We start from the raw sequence: 13,756 nt of genomic DNA on the forward strand, positions 1-13,756 counted from the left end.
TGAGTTCAATACTACTTTCGAACTGAGTTTCCCATGACCCCTCTCTCTCTCCCCTGATTATTACCTGTGTCTCTCCACTATCCTGTCATATTCAGCCATTAAAAGCCCATAAAAACCAGAAAATCCTTTTACAAACTAAAAGATTGGCTTTCTTTGAAATGCCTTCAACTGTGAACATTCTATGAAGATGCATTAGGATACTTCTGCACATTAGATGAATACACTTACATTAGCACATACAGTCTGAAAAGGGTCTGCGACACAAATTACAGGCACACCGCGGCACCACAGGTGCCTCGAGCCAAAGCGAACAATAGCGTGGAAGCGAACAGCATTAGCGATGTGGAGTAACGATGTAGGTGACCCACATGAAGAGACGTAAGGGCCTTCGCTAGAGGTGATAGGAGCACTTGTGCTAAGTGCAGATATGGTGGAAAGCTATATTTACTGACAGGAACTGAAAACCATTTGTCCTGTAGCTGTGTTATTAGCTGCTCCTTGTTATAAAATGGTAAATGCTCGGCCGCTCCATTTAGAGCATTTGTCAGAGCACTTCACTCCAGTTCTACAGCAGTTTAAACAAGGAAACACACCCTAGACACTCAAGCTAATAGGAAAAGCTTTGATAAACATTGAAGTATGTTTCTGTTCTCTGCCATGTGCCGCCCACTCATTTTGCATTGTCCTCGCCAGCGGTGCCTGACTGCATAAAGACAAATGTTAGGTAGTATGTCAGTCGAGGGATAACTCATCCAATCAGATTATCTGACAGGTTGTCTTTCTCAGGATCTCTGCAGTGACTTCCTGCTTGTCTCCGACTGAAGAGCTCGGGTGGCCAGACATCCATCACACACCAGGACATCTGGGAGCTCGACCCTGATACTTATAGGTGCATGAAAGTGGTCTATTATCTTATGGTCTATTATCAAAACATCAACAAATTATCAACATACAGTGAATCAAATACTTAAATGAAATCTATTTAATTATTATTATTATTATTTTTCATGGAAAGTAATGGAAGGAAATCAAAAGATGCACAATAATTCTGGTATCAGTGTAAATAATGTTATATATCTCAAATACAAATCAAAATCAATTCTTATTGGATGAGTTATGTCTGAAGCTGCTAAAAAACACAACCCTCTTGAATATATGACGCACATGTATTATTGCAAACGACTTAACTCGTTGTCTTGACTTTTGCAAATTGATCTACAGAGGTACCCTATAAATAAAAATCTTTACTCATTGACATTTCGACCACCACATGGTATATAGTCAAATCACCCAGCACTAGTATGAAATAAAACTAGAGTTCATCTATACAAACACACATACACGTCTGCCTTTAGATGTACTTATGATCAAAGTCTCACTTACACTGCCAAAACCCGTCTTTTACCCCTTTTCCGGCTGGTGCCGGTTCGGAGCCGGTGCCTACTCGCGAACCAGTTCTTTGTGTTTCGACAGCCAAAGAACCGGTTCTCGGCCAGGAAAATTGGTTCCAAAGCGGCACCAACTCTTTGCTGGACTAGAACCGTTTACCACGTCATGCTTACGTCGGGGGCTGGGGGCGGGGGTATTGTCGAACTTCTCAAACGTAACCTCCGTCTATCCAGACGAGCAGCACAAATGTGTTCTAAACGTCTTCTTCTGACCCCAATATAGGATCGCAAAGCCAGGAGAAACATTTGCAGAAAGACAATGTAGTCCGCCATTGTAATTGTTATGCTTGAATTTGGCGCAAGCGTTTCTAGGAAAGCACAGTGACGTAACGACGTCGTTCGCTGGGCTCTCTAGTCAGTGGAAAAACAAACAGGTTCTGAGAAGGTTCACAAGTTGAACCAGCACCAGTTCCGAACCAGTTATTTTTTGGTGGAAAAGGGGTATTTGATTATGAAATAGCATACATGAATACATACGCATATATGAATATATCACCATGTCTAACTTACTCTATTGTTGTAATCCACTAAAGCTCAAACAATTTAATGGATATAGGTCTTAAAGGAACATGTTTTTGACATGTTGTCAATTACCACAGAGAACAATTATGACCTGTCTGTCACAAACAAAATCACATTTACAGTAGAGGAATTACAGCTGAAGTCAACCGGGCAAGAAATAAGCAATAATCTTTTTTTTATTATTATTATTATTATTTTTTAATTACTGCCAAAAGATAGCCTGGGTTTCCCCATGCTGCCTTGCGCGCTGTGCGATTTGATTCACGCTGCTAGGCAGCCTGGACCAGATTTTCCCCTCAAAAAGGGAACCAATCACAGAACGGGGAGGAAGCAGCAAGACGATGACGACGTCTATGCGACACACCGAAGCAGTTTGTTTATATCTATGGATCCAACATGGCAGCAGATGCGAAGTTACCTTTCGATGAGGCCTTAGATAGTGTTCTAAGTAGTTTAGAACGCAAGTTTATTTCGTCTTCTTCCTCGTCGAATTTCTGTCGCTCTACATACGTCATCTGGTATAATTGAAACGATTGGCTATGAGCTACGTACAGGCGCATTTGATAGACATTCGTAGCGCCCAATAAACGGCTCTGGGCATTCGTAAACCACGCCTCAAATACGAGAAAACGGGTTCCCAGACCACGTCTCAATGAGACGAGGTCTGACGTTAGCCAGGCTAGCCAAAAGACTTAAACAATATAAATGTTAAAATGAGACTAGAGTGATCAAATCTGGTTAGCAGTGTTGCTATTGTTAACTAAAAAAAAAACTATAAAAATATTTTCGTTAATTGAAATAAAGCTGAAATAAAATAAATATCAGATGAAAAACAAACTTAAATAAACTTAAGTACTAAAATGACTATACCTGAACTAAAAACGAATTAAAGCTAAACAGAACAATTTTTTTTTTTAAATGATAAAAAAGCACATCACAAAATTACTTTGATGAAAACTTTAACTGTAAATATAAAAATAAAAACTAAATCAAAATACTAACAAATACTTTACAAGTATGCAAATAATACTAAAATAACACTGCTGGTTAATAAGTAGTATCCAATTTATGATGTAGGTAACCATAATTAATAATACAATATATAGCTAACCAAAAAATACTTTTCTGTGGTGATTGGCTACATATTGCAATAGAGCATTCATTTTATGGATCTTAATTAATGGATCTGCATCTCATTTAACACTCCTTATATTAATAGACATTTCTGAGACCAAGCTAGGCTGAAATATGCCAAATATTACAAAACAGGAATAACAGCATAAGACGACTGACAGCAAAGAAAGCAGCATTTACACTTAGTCAGAAAATCGCTCCTGCAGAAAATGGTTTCTGCAACAAAATAATCCCACCAGACTGTTTACTCATTATCATATCTCGAAGGACCGGATGCACAGGTGACGGAGAGCCGCTGCTCGGTTTGAGGATTCAGATACAGCGCTTGTGAGTTAATAAGACATGCAGTGGAGAGATCTGACCTGCTTGGCTGAAGAAAGCCTCAGGAGTTCATGTGGAAATGTGTTTGTTTGTGCGTCACTGACCTCTTTAGGTTGAGGAGAGCCCAGGGGATGCCAGTCGGGGTCTTAAAAGCCGGCAACAGCTTCTCTCCTAGTTCAACAGCTTTTTTCCTGAACACCTGAAGTGAAAGAAAGACAGACAGACACATAGAGGTTAGTCTAACCTCATCTACACAGAGCAACAGCAGAGCCGTGTAACCTCTGGCTGCCCCTGCCTTCCCATAAACTCACCATATTTATTTTATCAGTCATATTTGCATGATACACAGAGTCAGCTGACAGAAAGAGAGGCATTGATATTCTGCTGAGAGCTGGATTTGGGAGACGGCTGATAACAGCAGATAAGATGAGGGCATGCGGCCCGCTGTAAACCTGCTGCCTGTCTGTCATCTTCTGTCTGCTATCTGGCCCTACTCCTCTGACATTTCAAACCATCAGGGGCTGCTACCAATCCCTCGACCAGCAAATGTGCTGCACATCGGTCGGCCGCTGAGATGGTATCGTGCGGAGCCAAAGCGGACTGATCTGATTTCAGTTGTTTTATCCAGAAATGCTAAGAGGTCTTTGACATTTGTGGACCATATTCAACACTCAGAATTGTCTGTTTACACTATCGGTAACAATTTTTTTTTAACCAATACTTTTATTCAGCACGGACACATTATTTGTATCAAAAGTCACAGTAAAGACATTTATTTTCCATAAAAAGATTACGCAGCCGAACGGTTTGCAACATTGATAAGAATCAGAAATGTTTCTTGAGCACCAAAACATCATATTAGAATGATTTCTGAAGGATCATGTGACACTGAAGACTGGAGTAAGGATGCTTACAATTCAGCATTTTAATATGTTTTATGTTTTAAAACATATTAAAATAGAAAACAGATTTTTTTTTAAATCTCAATATTTCAAAACATTACTGTTTTTATTGTATTTTTGACCCCGACCTTAAACTTTTCAACGGTAGAGGACATATTTAAAATAAATGAATCAATCTATCTATCTATCTATCTATCTATCTATCTATCTATCTATCTATCTATCTATCTATCTATCTATCTATCTATCTATCTATCTATCTATCTATCTATCTATCTATCTATCTATCTATCTATCTATCTATCTATCTATCTATCTATCTATCATTTCATGAATAATATCCATGTAGATTTTTATAAAAATGTTTTTAAAAAAATTAGAAAAAAAGTATTTATTGAAATAAACTAATATGGTCCACTTATTGCTTTAATTTTGACTAGCTATGGCGTGCCCACTAATATGATTAGCTATTTCTAACAACATATTTGTGTCAGAAAAATATACATTTGTATTCTTCATCAAAAGTTGTGTATAAAAAATAAGCACATAAACTAAACTTATTGACAACTATAAACTAATGACTTTGAACCACAAACAATTGCACATGATATGAAAAATTATCAATTTATTTATATTCCTTAACTATTTTTTACAGCAAGTCAAAATTTCAATAAAACCTTTAATAAAACGTTTACAAGCTAAACAACATTATATCGTCAATACAGTAAATTAGCATAATTGGTCAAAAATGTTCGATCTGTAGTTTTTTTTGTCATTAAAACACATGCTTATGATCAACAAACATAAGGTACAGTCACAACGCAGCACTGACCCGTACCTTAAGATCCCAATAAATATTAGTCAAGGTTTCTTGCATCAAAAAGTTAGTTGTGCATCCGTTTTGACCTTCTTTCTGACTCCTACAGGCTATTTTTTGCAACTGCACCTTTACGACTTTATTTAAATGACCAGCTTTCCATGATACGTCCCATTTAAGCAAATATTTATGGTATCTGTTGCAGGGGTTAGCTCTTTTTAAGGGTTACTTTGGCGAAGGATGCAGATCTGTGTCAGAGAGGCGGATTTACTCGTCCCTCTTGTAATTCATCCTGAGTGTCAGAAAGCCCACAAAGCAAAGGTCCCATGAGCCCGGACAGATCGCTGCGTGAGCCTTTCACAACACGAGAGAGGAGAGGCGGCACAGACAGAAGTCAAACTTTATTGGGGAATAAAAGCAATGCACTAGGTGTGAAGCAGCAAAACAATAATAATCATACGACTGGGATTAAATCAACTGTAACACTGACGCATGTTAGAGAGTCAGTCTCATATCTGATCATAAATCCCACTACTGAGCTCATCTACAGCTCTAAAACAGGACGTCTTTACCTCACATTCGTCTGCTATTCGGAATGCACATCAAGGATGAGGTCAACACGTCGAAGCGTTTTCCCCAGCGCCTCACCGGCCTAGATGAAGTCTGTGTGCTCGCCCTTGCTACTTCAAACACAAGGTCAGCTGTTATCCTGTCCATGTGAATTCACTTAGCAGGTTGTCTGGATGGATGTCACCAACAGGGCCCTGCCACCTCCACCACATCCAATGCTTTTAGGAGAATGTTTACAGAACATTTGGAAGTGAGCCTTGAACTGTCACGTACAGCCAGCATCCTTTCTATTCCAAATAACTGGTAACAGAAACAGCCAGCAACTCCGTCAAAACTGCTTTTGAGATATTAGCGGCTGGCTTGAGTGCTCATCGTTTTTTTTATTACATACATAAATAAATGCACATATATTTAGCTAACATATGCAGGTGTGCATTATCACCTCTGTGATTGCATTCACTTTCAACAATTCAATGCAACTTTGATCGGCTCTCCCATGACTCAGAGTAAGCAAAAGACGAACAGAGCGGCTCTGCTAGACATTTTCAAATAGACTGATGACAATGTTTAATATATCAAAAACAGACAGCCTATAATATAAATGAGAACTGATGGCCATAGCATGCTATAGATATTCATGTGGTCAATTTATCAGTGGAGTTTTATCAGAGTTTGTACTGATTACATTAATTTAGCAAATTACAAAATTAAGCATGATTAAGTGGTTTTTGTCTGTGCAAAACTTTTTACCATGATGCCTTAGTAATAAAAAAAGTATTTTTTAAAGGCATAGTCCCAAACCTGCATGAGTTTCTTTCTTCTGTTGAACACAAAAGCAGATTTTGAAGTATGTATGTATGTATGTATGTATGTATGTATGTATGTATGTATGTATGTATGTATGTATGTATGTATGTATGTATGTATGTATGTATGTATGTATGTATGTATGTATGTATGTATGTATGTATCTATGTATGTATGTATGCATGTATCTATGTATGTATGTATGTATCTATGTATGTATGTATGTATCTATGTATCTATGTTTCTATGTATGTATCTATCTATCTATCTATCTATCTATCTATGCATGTATGTATCTATGTATGTATCTATGTATGTATCTATGTATGTATCTATCTATGTATCTATCTATGTATCTATCTATGTATCTATCTATGTATCTATCTATGTGTATCTATCTATGTGTATCTATCTATGTGTATCTATCTATGTGTATCTATCTATCTATCTGTGTATCTATCTATCTATCTATCTGTGTATCTATCTATCTATCTGTGTATCTATGTTTCTATGTATGTATCTATCTATCTATCTATCTATCTATCTATGCATGTATGTATCTATGTATGTATCTATCTATGTATCTATCTATGTATCTATCTATGTATCTATCTATGTATCTATCTATGTATCTATCTATGTATCTATCTATGTATCTATCTATGTATCTATCTATGTGTATCTATCTGTGTGTATCTATCTATCTATCTATCTGTGTATCTATCTATCTATCTGTGTATCTATCTATCTGTGTATCTATCTATCTATCTGTGTATCTATCTATCTATCTGTGTATCTATCTATCTATCTATCTATCTATCTGTGTATCTATCTATCTATCTATCTATCTATCTATCTATCTATCTATCTATCTATCTATCTATCTATCTATCTATCTATCTATCTATCTATCTATCTATCTATCTATCTATCTATCTATCTATCTATCTATCTATCTATCTATCTTCCATATAATTTTTTCCTACTATGGAAGTCAATGGCTACATTCAACGGTTTATTATAATAATAATAATAATAATAATAATAATAATAATAATTATTATTATTATTATTATTATTATTGTAGATTATATAGTGTAAAAGTAATGCTGAGGAGAAATAAAACAAGGTTAAGCAGACTCATAACTTGAAGGTCGCTTAAAAACGTCTTGTGACACTTCAAGGTGTAAGTGCGAGTGTGTATGAGCCCGTACAAGACACAAAGCAACTGTTGGTCAAGTGCTAGATGTCCACTAAATAAGATAAATTGCCTTGACAGTGGATTGTGACCGGAGACCCTCACGAGCCTTTACCTAGATTACTGTTAGGACTACAGGGACAGGAGCACACAGCTGCAGAGAGCCATCTGACCCTTTCAAAGCTCTCTGGATCAGTCTGATCCAGGTATGGAGAAGAGTGGACAAAAGGTTCAAGAAAAAAAAACAATGAAAGCAAAGCTCTAAAGCTCAAGACAGCTTCGACAAAGGCTGACGTTTACGCCACCGTGAGGACCACAGCTCACGCAAAGGGAGACTAGAATGTGTATTTTGGAGAAATGAAACACTGCTAAACTAACAGCAAAGGTGCTGCATGCAAATTTGGAATTAATTTCAACTTCAAATCAGGTCAGGTCTTTTGAAAAATGCAAATTAAGTCTATCATTAACTTTAGGATAGCTTTGCACAAACAAAATGTTGAGACAAATGTATTATTCCAGTAAACATTATTATTACCAAACAGAAATAAAGTTTAGATATTTCATTAAACAGAGTAAATATTCCACAGATACTTTTGGAAACCAGTTTTAGATCTACAAGATTAATTGCTGTGAAAGAAAATCTATTATCAGATCAATCCAAGGTAAACCGGGCAGACGAAACAAGGTCAACATTACCAAATGAAAATCCCAGAAGCAGTAGCCCAGTTGAACTCCATTTACCAAATTAAAGGTGTTTAATACATTTTTAAACACACCATGTTTAATGGTTATTAACCATCCATGGTGGGGTTTTCTAAGGTGTTAGTTAAGTATCATTATTACTATTGCTCATACTTCGTTTTAGTGATATGAACCAGTGGACAGCCATCATTAAATGTTGAACTTTGGCTTTGCTTGTGCTACGATACCTCAACTCTTATTTTCCTCTGATTTTTGTGAAATGTTCAAATTGGCCAAGAGAACGGTTCAAGCGCGTCGAAGAAGAGAACAGAAGGTACGATTTTTTTTGATTAATGGTTAACAGCATTCCCCTGACATAACATCAGAAAGAATAACGAACAAAGTGCGTAGATTCAGTAAGGGATCGTTGTCAAAGTTGCATTAAATTATTGAACAACAACTATGAGCTATGTTCTTACGACACTGTTTAAATTGGCACAGAAACCATTAATGCCATAAGCTACATAACAGAGCTCAACAGAAGCACTCAAGCAGCCGGACGCTAAATAATAGTTCGAAAGCATCACTTTTGATGGAGTTTCCAGTTATTTAGAATAGAAAGGATGCGTGCTGAACATCACCCAAAGCTTTTCTTCTTTACCAACCAATGTCAGAGCTTTAGAGCCATGGACAGTGTGGGGCTCAAATATAATTGTCATTTAAAACTAATTTATAGAGTTTTTTTTATTTATTATTATTATGTAAATATGTTAAAATTGATTAGACTAAACACTTCAGTGCCCTCTGAAGGCATCATTTTAGGTTGTTTGGCATGGAGTGAGTGAGTGAGTGAGTGAGTGAGTGAGTGAGTGAGTGAGTGAGTGAGTGAGTGAGTGAGTGAGTGAGTGAGTGAGTGAGTGAGTGAGTGAGTGAGTGAGTGAGTGAGTGAGTGAGTGAGTGAGTGAGTGAGTGAGTGAGTGAGTGAGTGAGTGAGTGAGTGAGTGAGTGAGTGAGTGAGTGAGTGAGTGAGTGAGTGAGTGAGTGAGTGAGTGAGTGGAGTCACACACACACACACACACACACACACACACACACACACACACACACACACACACACACACACACACACACACACACACACACACACACACACACACACACACACACACACACACACACACACACACACACACACACACACACACACACACACACACACACACACACACACACACACACACACACACACACACACACACTGGTGCTCAGTCATACCATACATATTTATTTTTCATGAAACATTTTTTTAATCATTGTGTAAGTTTAGCTATAGCTGTATATAGGGGTGCACACACAGGAGTACACAGACACTCACACAAACAAAAATACAGAGAGCGAGATTTCATACATTTCAAATCATAAAACTAAAGTTGAAAAATGTATGAAATGAGTGAATTCTCTGGCATGAAATATCGATTTTCAGTAAGGTCTGAAGAGAAGAACTACACTTGATATCTTTCCGGCCTAACAGCATGTAGAGATACAGAGCAGTCGCACATTAATAATTAAAAGCTCATAATTAACTGAAACAAGACTAAGAAGCTTAAAAAGCAGAAGAAAAAGAGTTGTGACATGACACTACAGTGCTAAATGGCTGTCACCACTGACACAGACAGCAGAAAGCATCATTTGACATCACTTAGGGTCTGGTACAGTAGATCATGTCATCAAGCGAGCAGGAGACACTTCTGAAAGTAGCACCTGAAAGCAATTAATCTGAACACTTCAACATATTTATCTCAAGTCAGCAGAGTGAGGCAGCTCTAGCCCACGAGGCTCAGCCTTTAGCTCCAACGGTGTGCAAGAGCAAGACAGAGGAAGGGAAAATATGACCACAGAAAAAGGGTGTATAGAGCCAAAGTGAAGGACACCATTAAACCCACAGGAACCTGTGCCACAGTCATCTCATTATCAGAACATTAGTGACCATCAGCTCATGACAGTTTGAACCCGGTACAAGTAAAAGATGTGTCATTTAAGCGATACATCATGGCTTCTACAAATCACTGAGCAAGAATTGCAGAATACTGTAGATAAAGCAACAGCACAGAATAGCCACTCCCATCTTGCAGACAGATTTTTACAGGAAGAAGAGTCAGTGTTGTTTCACTCAATGTTAACGGCTTCAAGCAGTTCATAAGCAGTTGAAAAATGTCTCCTAGTTCGTTTGAGTTTAATGTGAGACTAAATATTCACCAGGGTTCACATCTTGGACTCTGAGCAGGTCAAAACATGAGACTGATGGGCTTGTTCTCAAGCCGTTTCTTGGTTGACTTGCAATGTGGGCAGAAGTGTTGTCTTATTAAAAAAAGAGCATCGGATCATTCCTCTTTAGATAACAACTTTTCAATTGTGGGAAGCAAGCCATTCTGCAAAATTCTCCTGTGCTTCAAAGCATTAAATGATCTTTCACAGGGAAGCAGCTCACCAATACCAGCAGCTAAAAAGGCTCCTCTTCCTCTATGTTCATTGTGCTAAAGAAGCATTTATTATTATATTTCTCAGCAGATTTTCAAAGACGCTGCTCTATAGCATCACCATGCAACTCGTGTTTCATTGTGATTCATCACTCCACACATAACTTTCCATATTATGCCATTCTGTCTTTGATGATTTTCTAAGAAAGCAATGGCTTTTTATAGAGCATTTGCTTAAATTTAGTTAATTTCCTGACCAATAATTTGTGCTTAGGACAATTAAAAGCTTAGTGTTTAGCCATTTAGGACTTGGCTTATTTTTCTGGCCCAAGATGTATACAGTCCAATGCACTTGGCAGAAGCCACCAAAATTTGCTTTGCCAATAAATAAAATGGACAGACAAATGTAATAACCTGTGCTGTAACAAATATAATAAAATAAAAAAACAGCTAATCTCCTTTTGTAATATATAAAATATATGTATTAGCAATATATCTGCTTTCAGCACCTTGTTCTAAATGTTGCCAATGGCTTTCCTCAGTCAACTACCAGTCAATTCTAATGCGTTTCTAACTGTTCAGTTACAACAAAACCTTACAGGGAACTATATTTAATCAAACAATGTAGTCAGAGAGCTTCCTTTATGAGTATAATAGAAAGGAACTAATCTCTTTTTTTTATCATTAGGGAAAATATCATAAAAGTGATGCATTCAAGATATGTACAGAGAGAAGACTGCACTAAATGAATAATGAAACCAGTGATATTTCCCCAAGGTTGGATTCAGATACCTGAGTGTAGAGCGATCGCTCATATGAACGCAGTCAGTAAATTACACCCAGAGCTCCAGCCAAAGGCTGCTCGCGCCGGCTTTCCTTTGGCTGCAATACAAGACGTGTTGTAATAACGGAGCAGCCTGCACACATCTGGTCTGTATAGTAGCACAATCCAGACGCATAACGTGCAGATCTCTAACTGATGTCTCGCAAAACATGTATGAGTCAAATACTGTACTGTATAAACTTCAAGGTACTAATTCTCACTTACAAAGCTCTCCATAACCTTAGTCCTACATACTTTTCTGACTTATGCTCCTGTTCGTTCCTTATGCTCTTCTAGTGCGGGATTGTTAGTCACCCCTAAATTTAGTCTGATGACTTGTGGCTCCCAGGTTGTGGAATGCTCTTCCTCAAGACATCAGTCAAGCTTCTCTCCTTCAAAAACCTCTTAAAAAAACTCTCCAGGTCTCAAAATCTGTAAATTGTACCTTATTATGGATATGTTATTAGTTTGAATTCCTCTTTGTTTGTATCTTTAACCAAACTTTGTATGCAACATCTGTATATTCTTTCTGCCCTTGGTATGTGTATTGTGCTTTGATGTTGATGTGTATGTGGTTCTGTTCCTTACCCTATCTTTGTAAAATGACCTTGAGTGTTGGAAAGGCGCTATATAAATAAAAATGATTGTTGAAGCTTGTTACACACTACTCGAAAACAGCATGTTTTGATCTTAAATATGAACTGATTACAGTAGAATTTAACAGCTAGATTCCTATTTACAGGTCATGCAAATCTCTATATTTTTCAGAATGAAACGTTTAACATTTATTCAACTTTTCTCCAAAAAAAAAAAATCTTACCGACACTAAACTAGTCTAGTTTAGATTTCATGATGATCAAGTTTGATCATTTATACAGTAGTAGTTATAAAGAGAAATACTCACTTTATTTTCCAAACACGTCTGCTGTTCTTTTTACGCAGTAAAAACACTATCAGTGTTAAAGCAGTTGTTGCATTTACACTGCTTCTTTACTTAGCGCTGCTCAATGCAGGCTTAAAACTCACCTTTTCCAACCTTATTCAGTCTGATAAAGAGATTCGCCGACATAATTATGCTTCCGCTGGCTGGTGCTCATCTCTGAAATGAATTAATTCTGCATTAATGCCAGAATTTGTCTGCCAGATGTGTACAGCAGTGTGACAGACAGCTGAGGAATAATTGATTCCTCCAAGGCTGAGCAGGCATCTTTTTAATAGGACAGATATACGGTAACATGAGGCCATTGTGCTTATAATACAAAGGGGATGAATGGGCATCCAGGCAGAATGAAAGCAGAATTTATCAGCGGCGGATCCTGTTGCAGCTCTTTTCAATAGGACACTGAAGTCTCTGTGTTCAGACACACTGAGTCGGTGACATACCTTGACATTGTGACATGTCATATCAAAGAAGTGGATGGGGAAATTTCTACTTGCAACAAAAAAAAAACAAGCTTAACAATACCAGTAAGCTAAAATTAGCTAGAAAACACATCCCTGTGATGGTCGGCACCAATATTTAGTTGTCAAGGGCATGTCTGGAAATGATAACCGGTGTAGTCATACCGTAGCCATTCAGATGAAAATGAGGGGCTGCTTGAAAAGACAAGATGGATGGCATGAGATGACAGGGACGAAAGATAGATGGAGAACAGGCTTTCAGCATTGTGATGAAATAGGCCACAGGGACGCACCTGTGCTCACTGATAAAGCAGAACTAGTGAGAACGTAGAGCCATACTGACCCTGAAAGTCATCCCTCAACCATATCAAAGGAAGAACAGGAAGCACTGGTGTGATTTCACAGGCTACTGCCAAACTCAAGAGTAGGGTTGTCAAGTTCCAGTACTTTGGCACAAAGTCCATAGTACTAAAATAATATTGGTAGTACTTCCGCCAGGTTCACACATACTGTTCCAGTGTGCATACGGTACGGGCTCATTGTGTTTTCCCATATAACACGTTTGCAGTGCACAACTGATCCACGGCTGTATACCACAAACACAACACTTATTCATTATTTTTTATTTAAAATACAAAAGTTGTTACTGAAAAAA

General features: G+C 37.6%; 1 protein-coding gene across 1 annotated transcript in view; it reads right to left on the reverse strand.

Moving 5' to 3' along the window:
• Positions 1-13,756, reverse strand: part of man1a1 (mannosidase, alpha, class 1A, member 1) — a 111,080-nt gene that overhangs the window by 36,383 nt on the left and 60,941 nt on the right. The window contains exon 5 of the mRNA XM_084432358.1: positions 3,530-3,624. Coding sequence (XP_084288484.1) covers positions 3,530-3,624 — 95 coding nt within the window. The remainder of the gene's footprint in view (positions 1-3,529; positions 3,625-13,756) is intronic.

Source organism: Rutilus rutilus (assembly GCF_951802725.1).
Source record: "Rutilus rutilus genome assembly, chromosome: 15".
NCBI classification, from domain to species: domain Eukaryota; kingdom Metazoa; phylum Chordata; class Actinopteri; order Cypriniformes; family Leuciscidae; genus Rutilus; species Rutilus rutilus.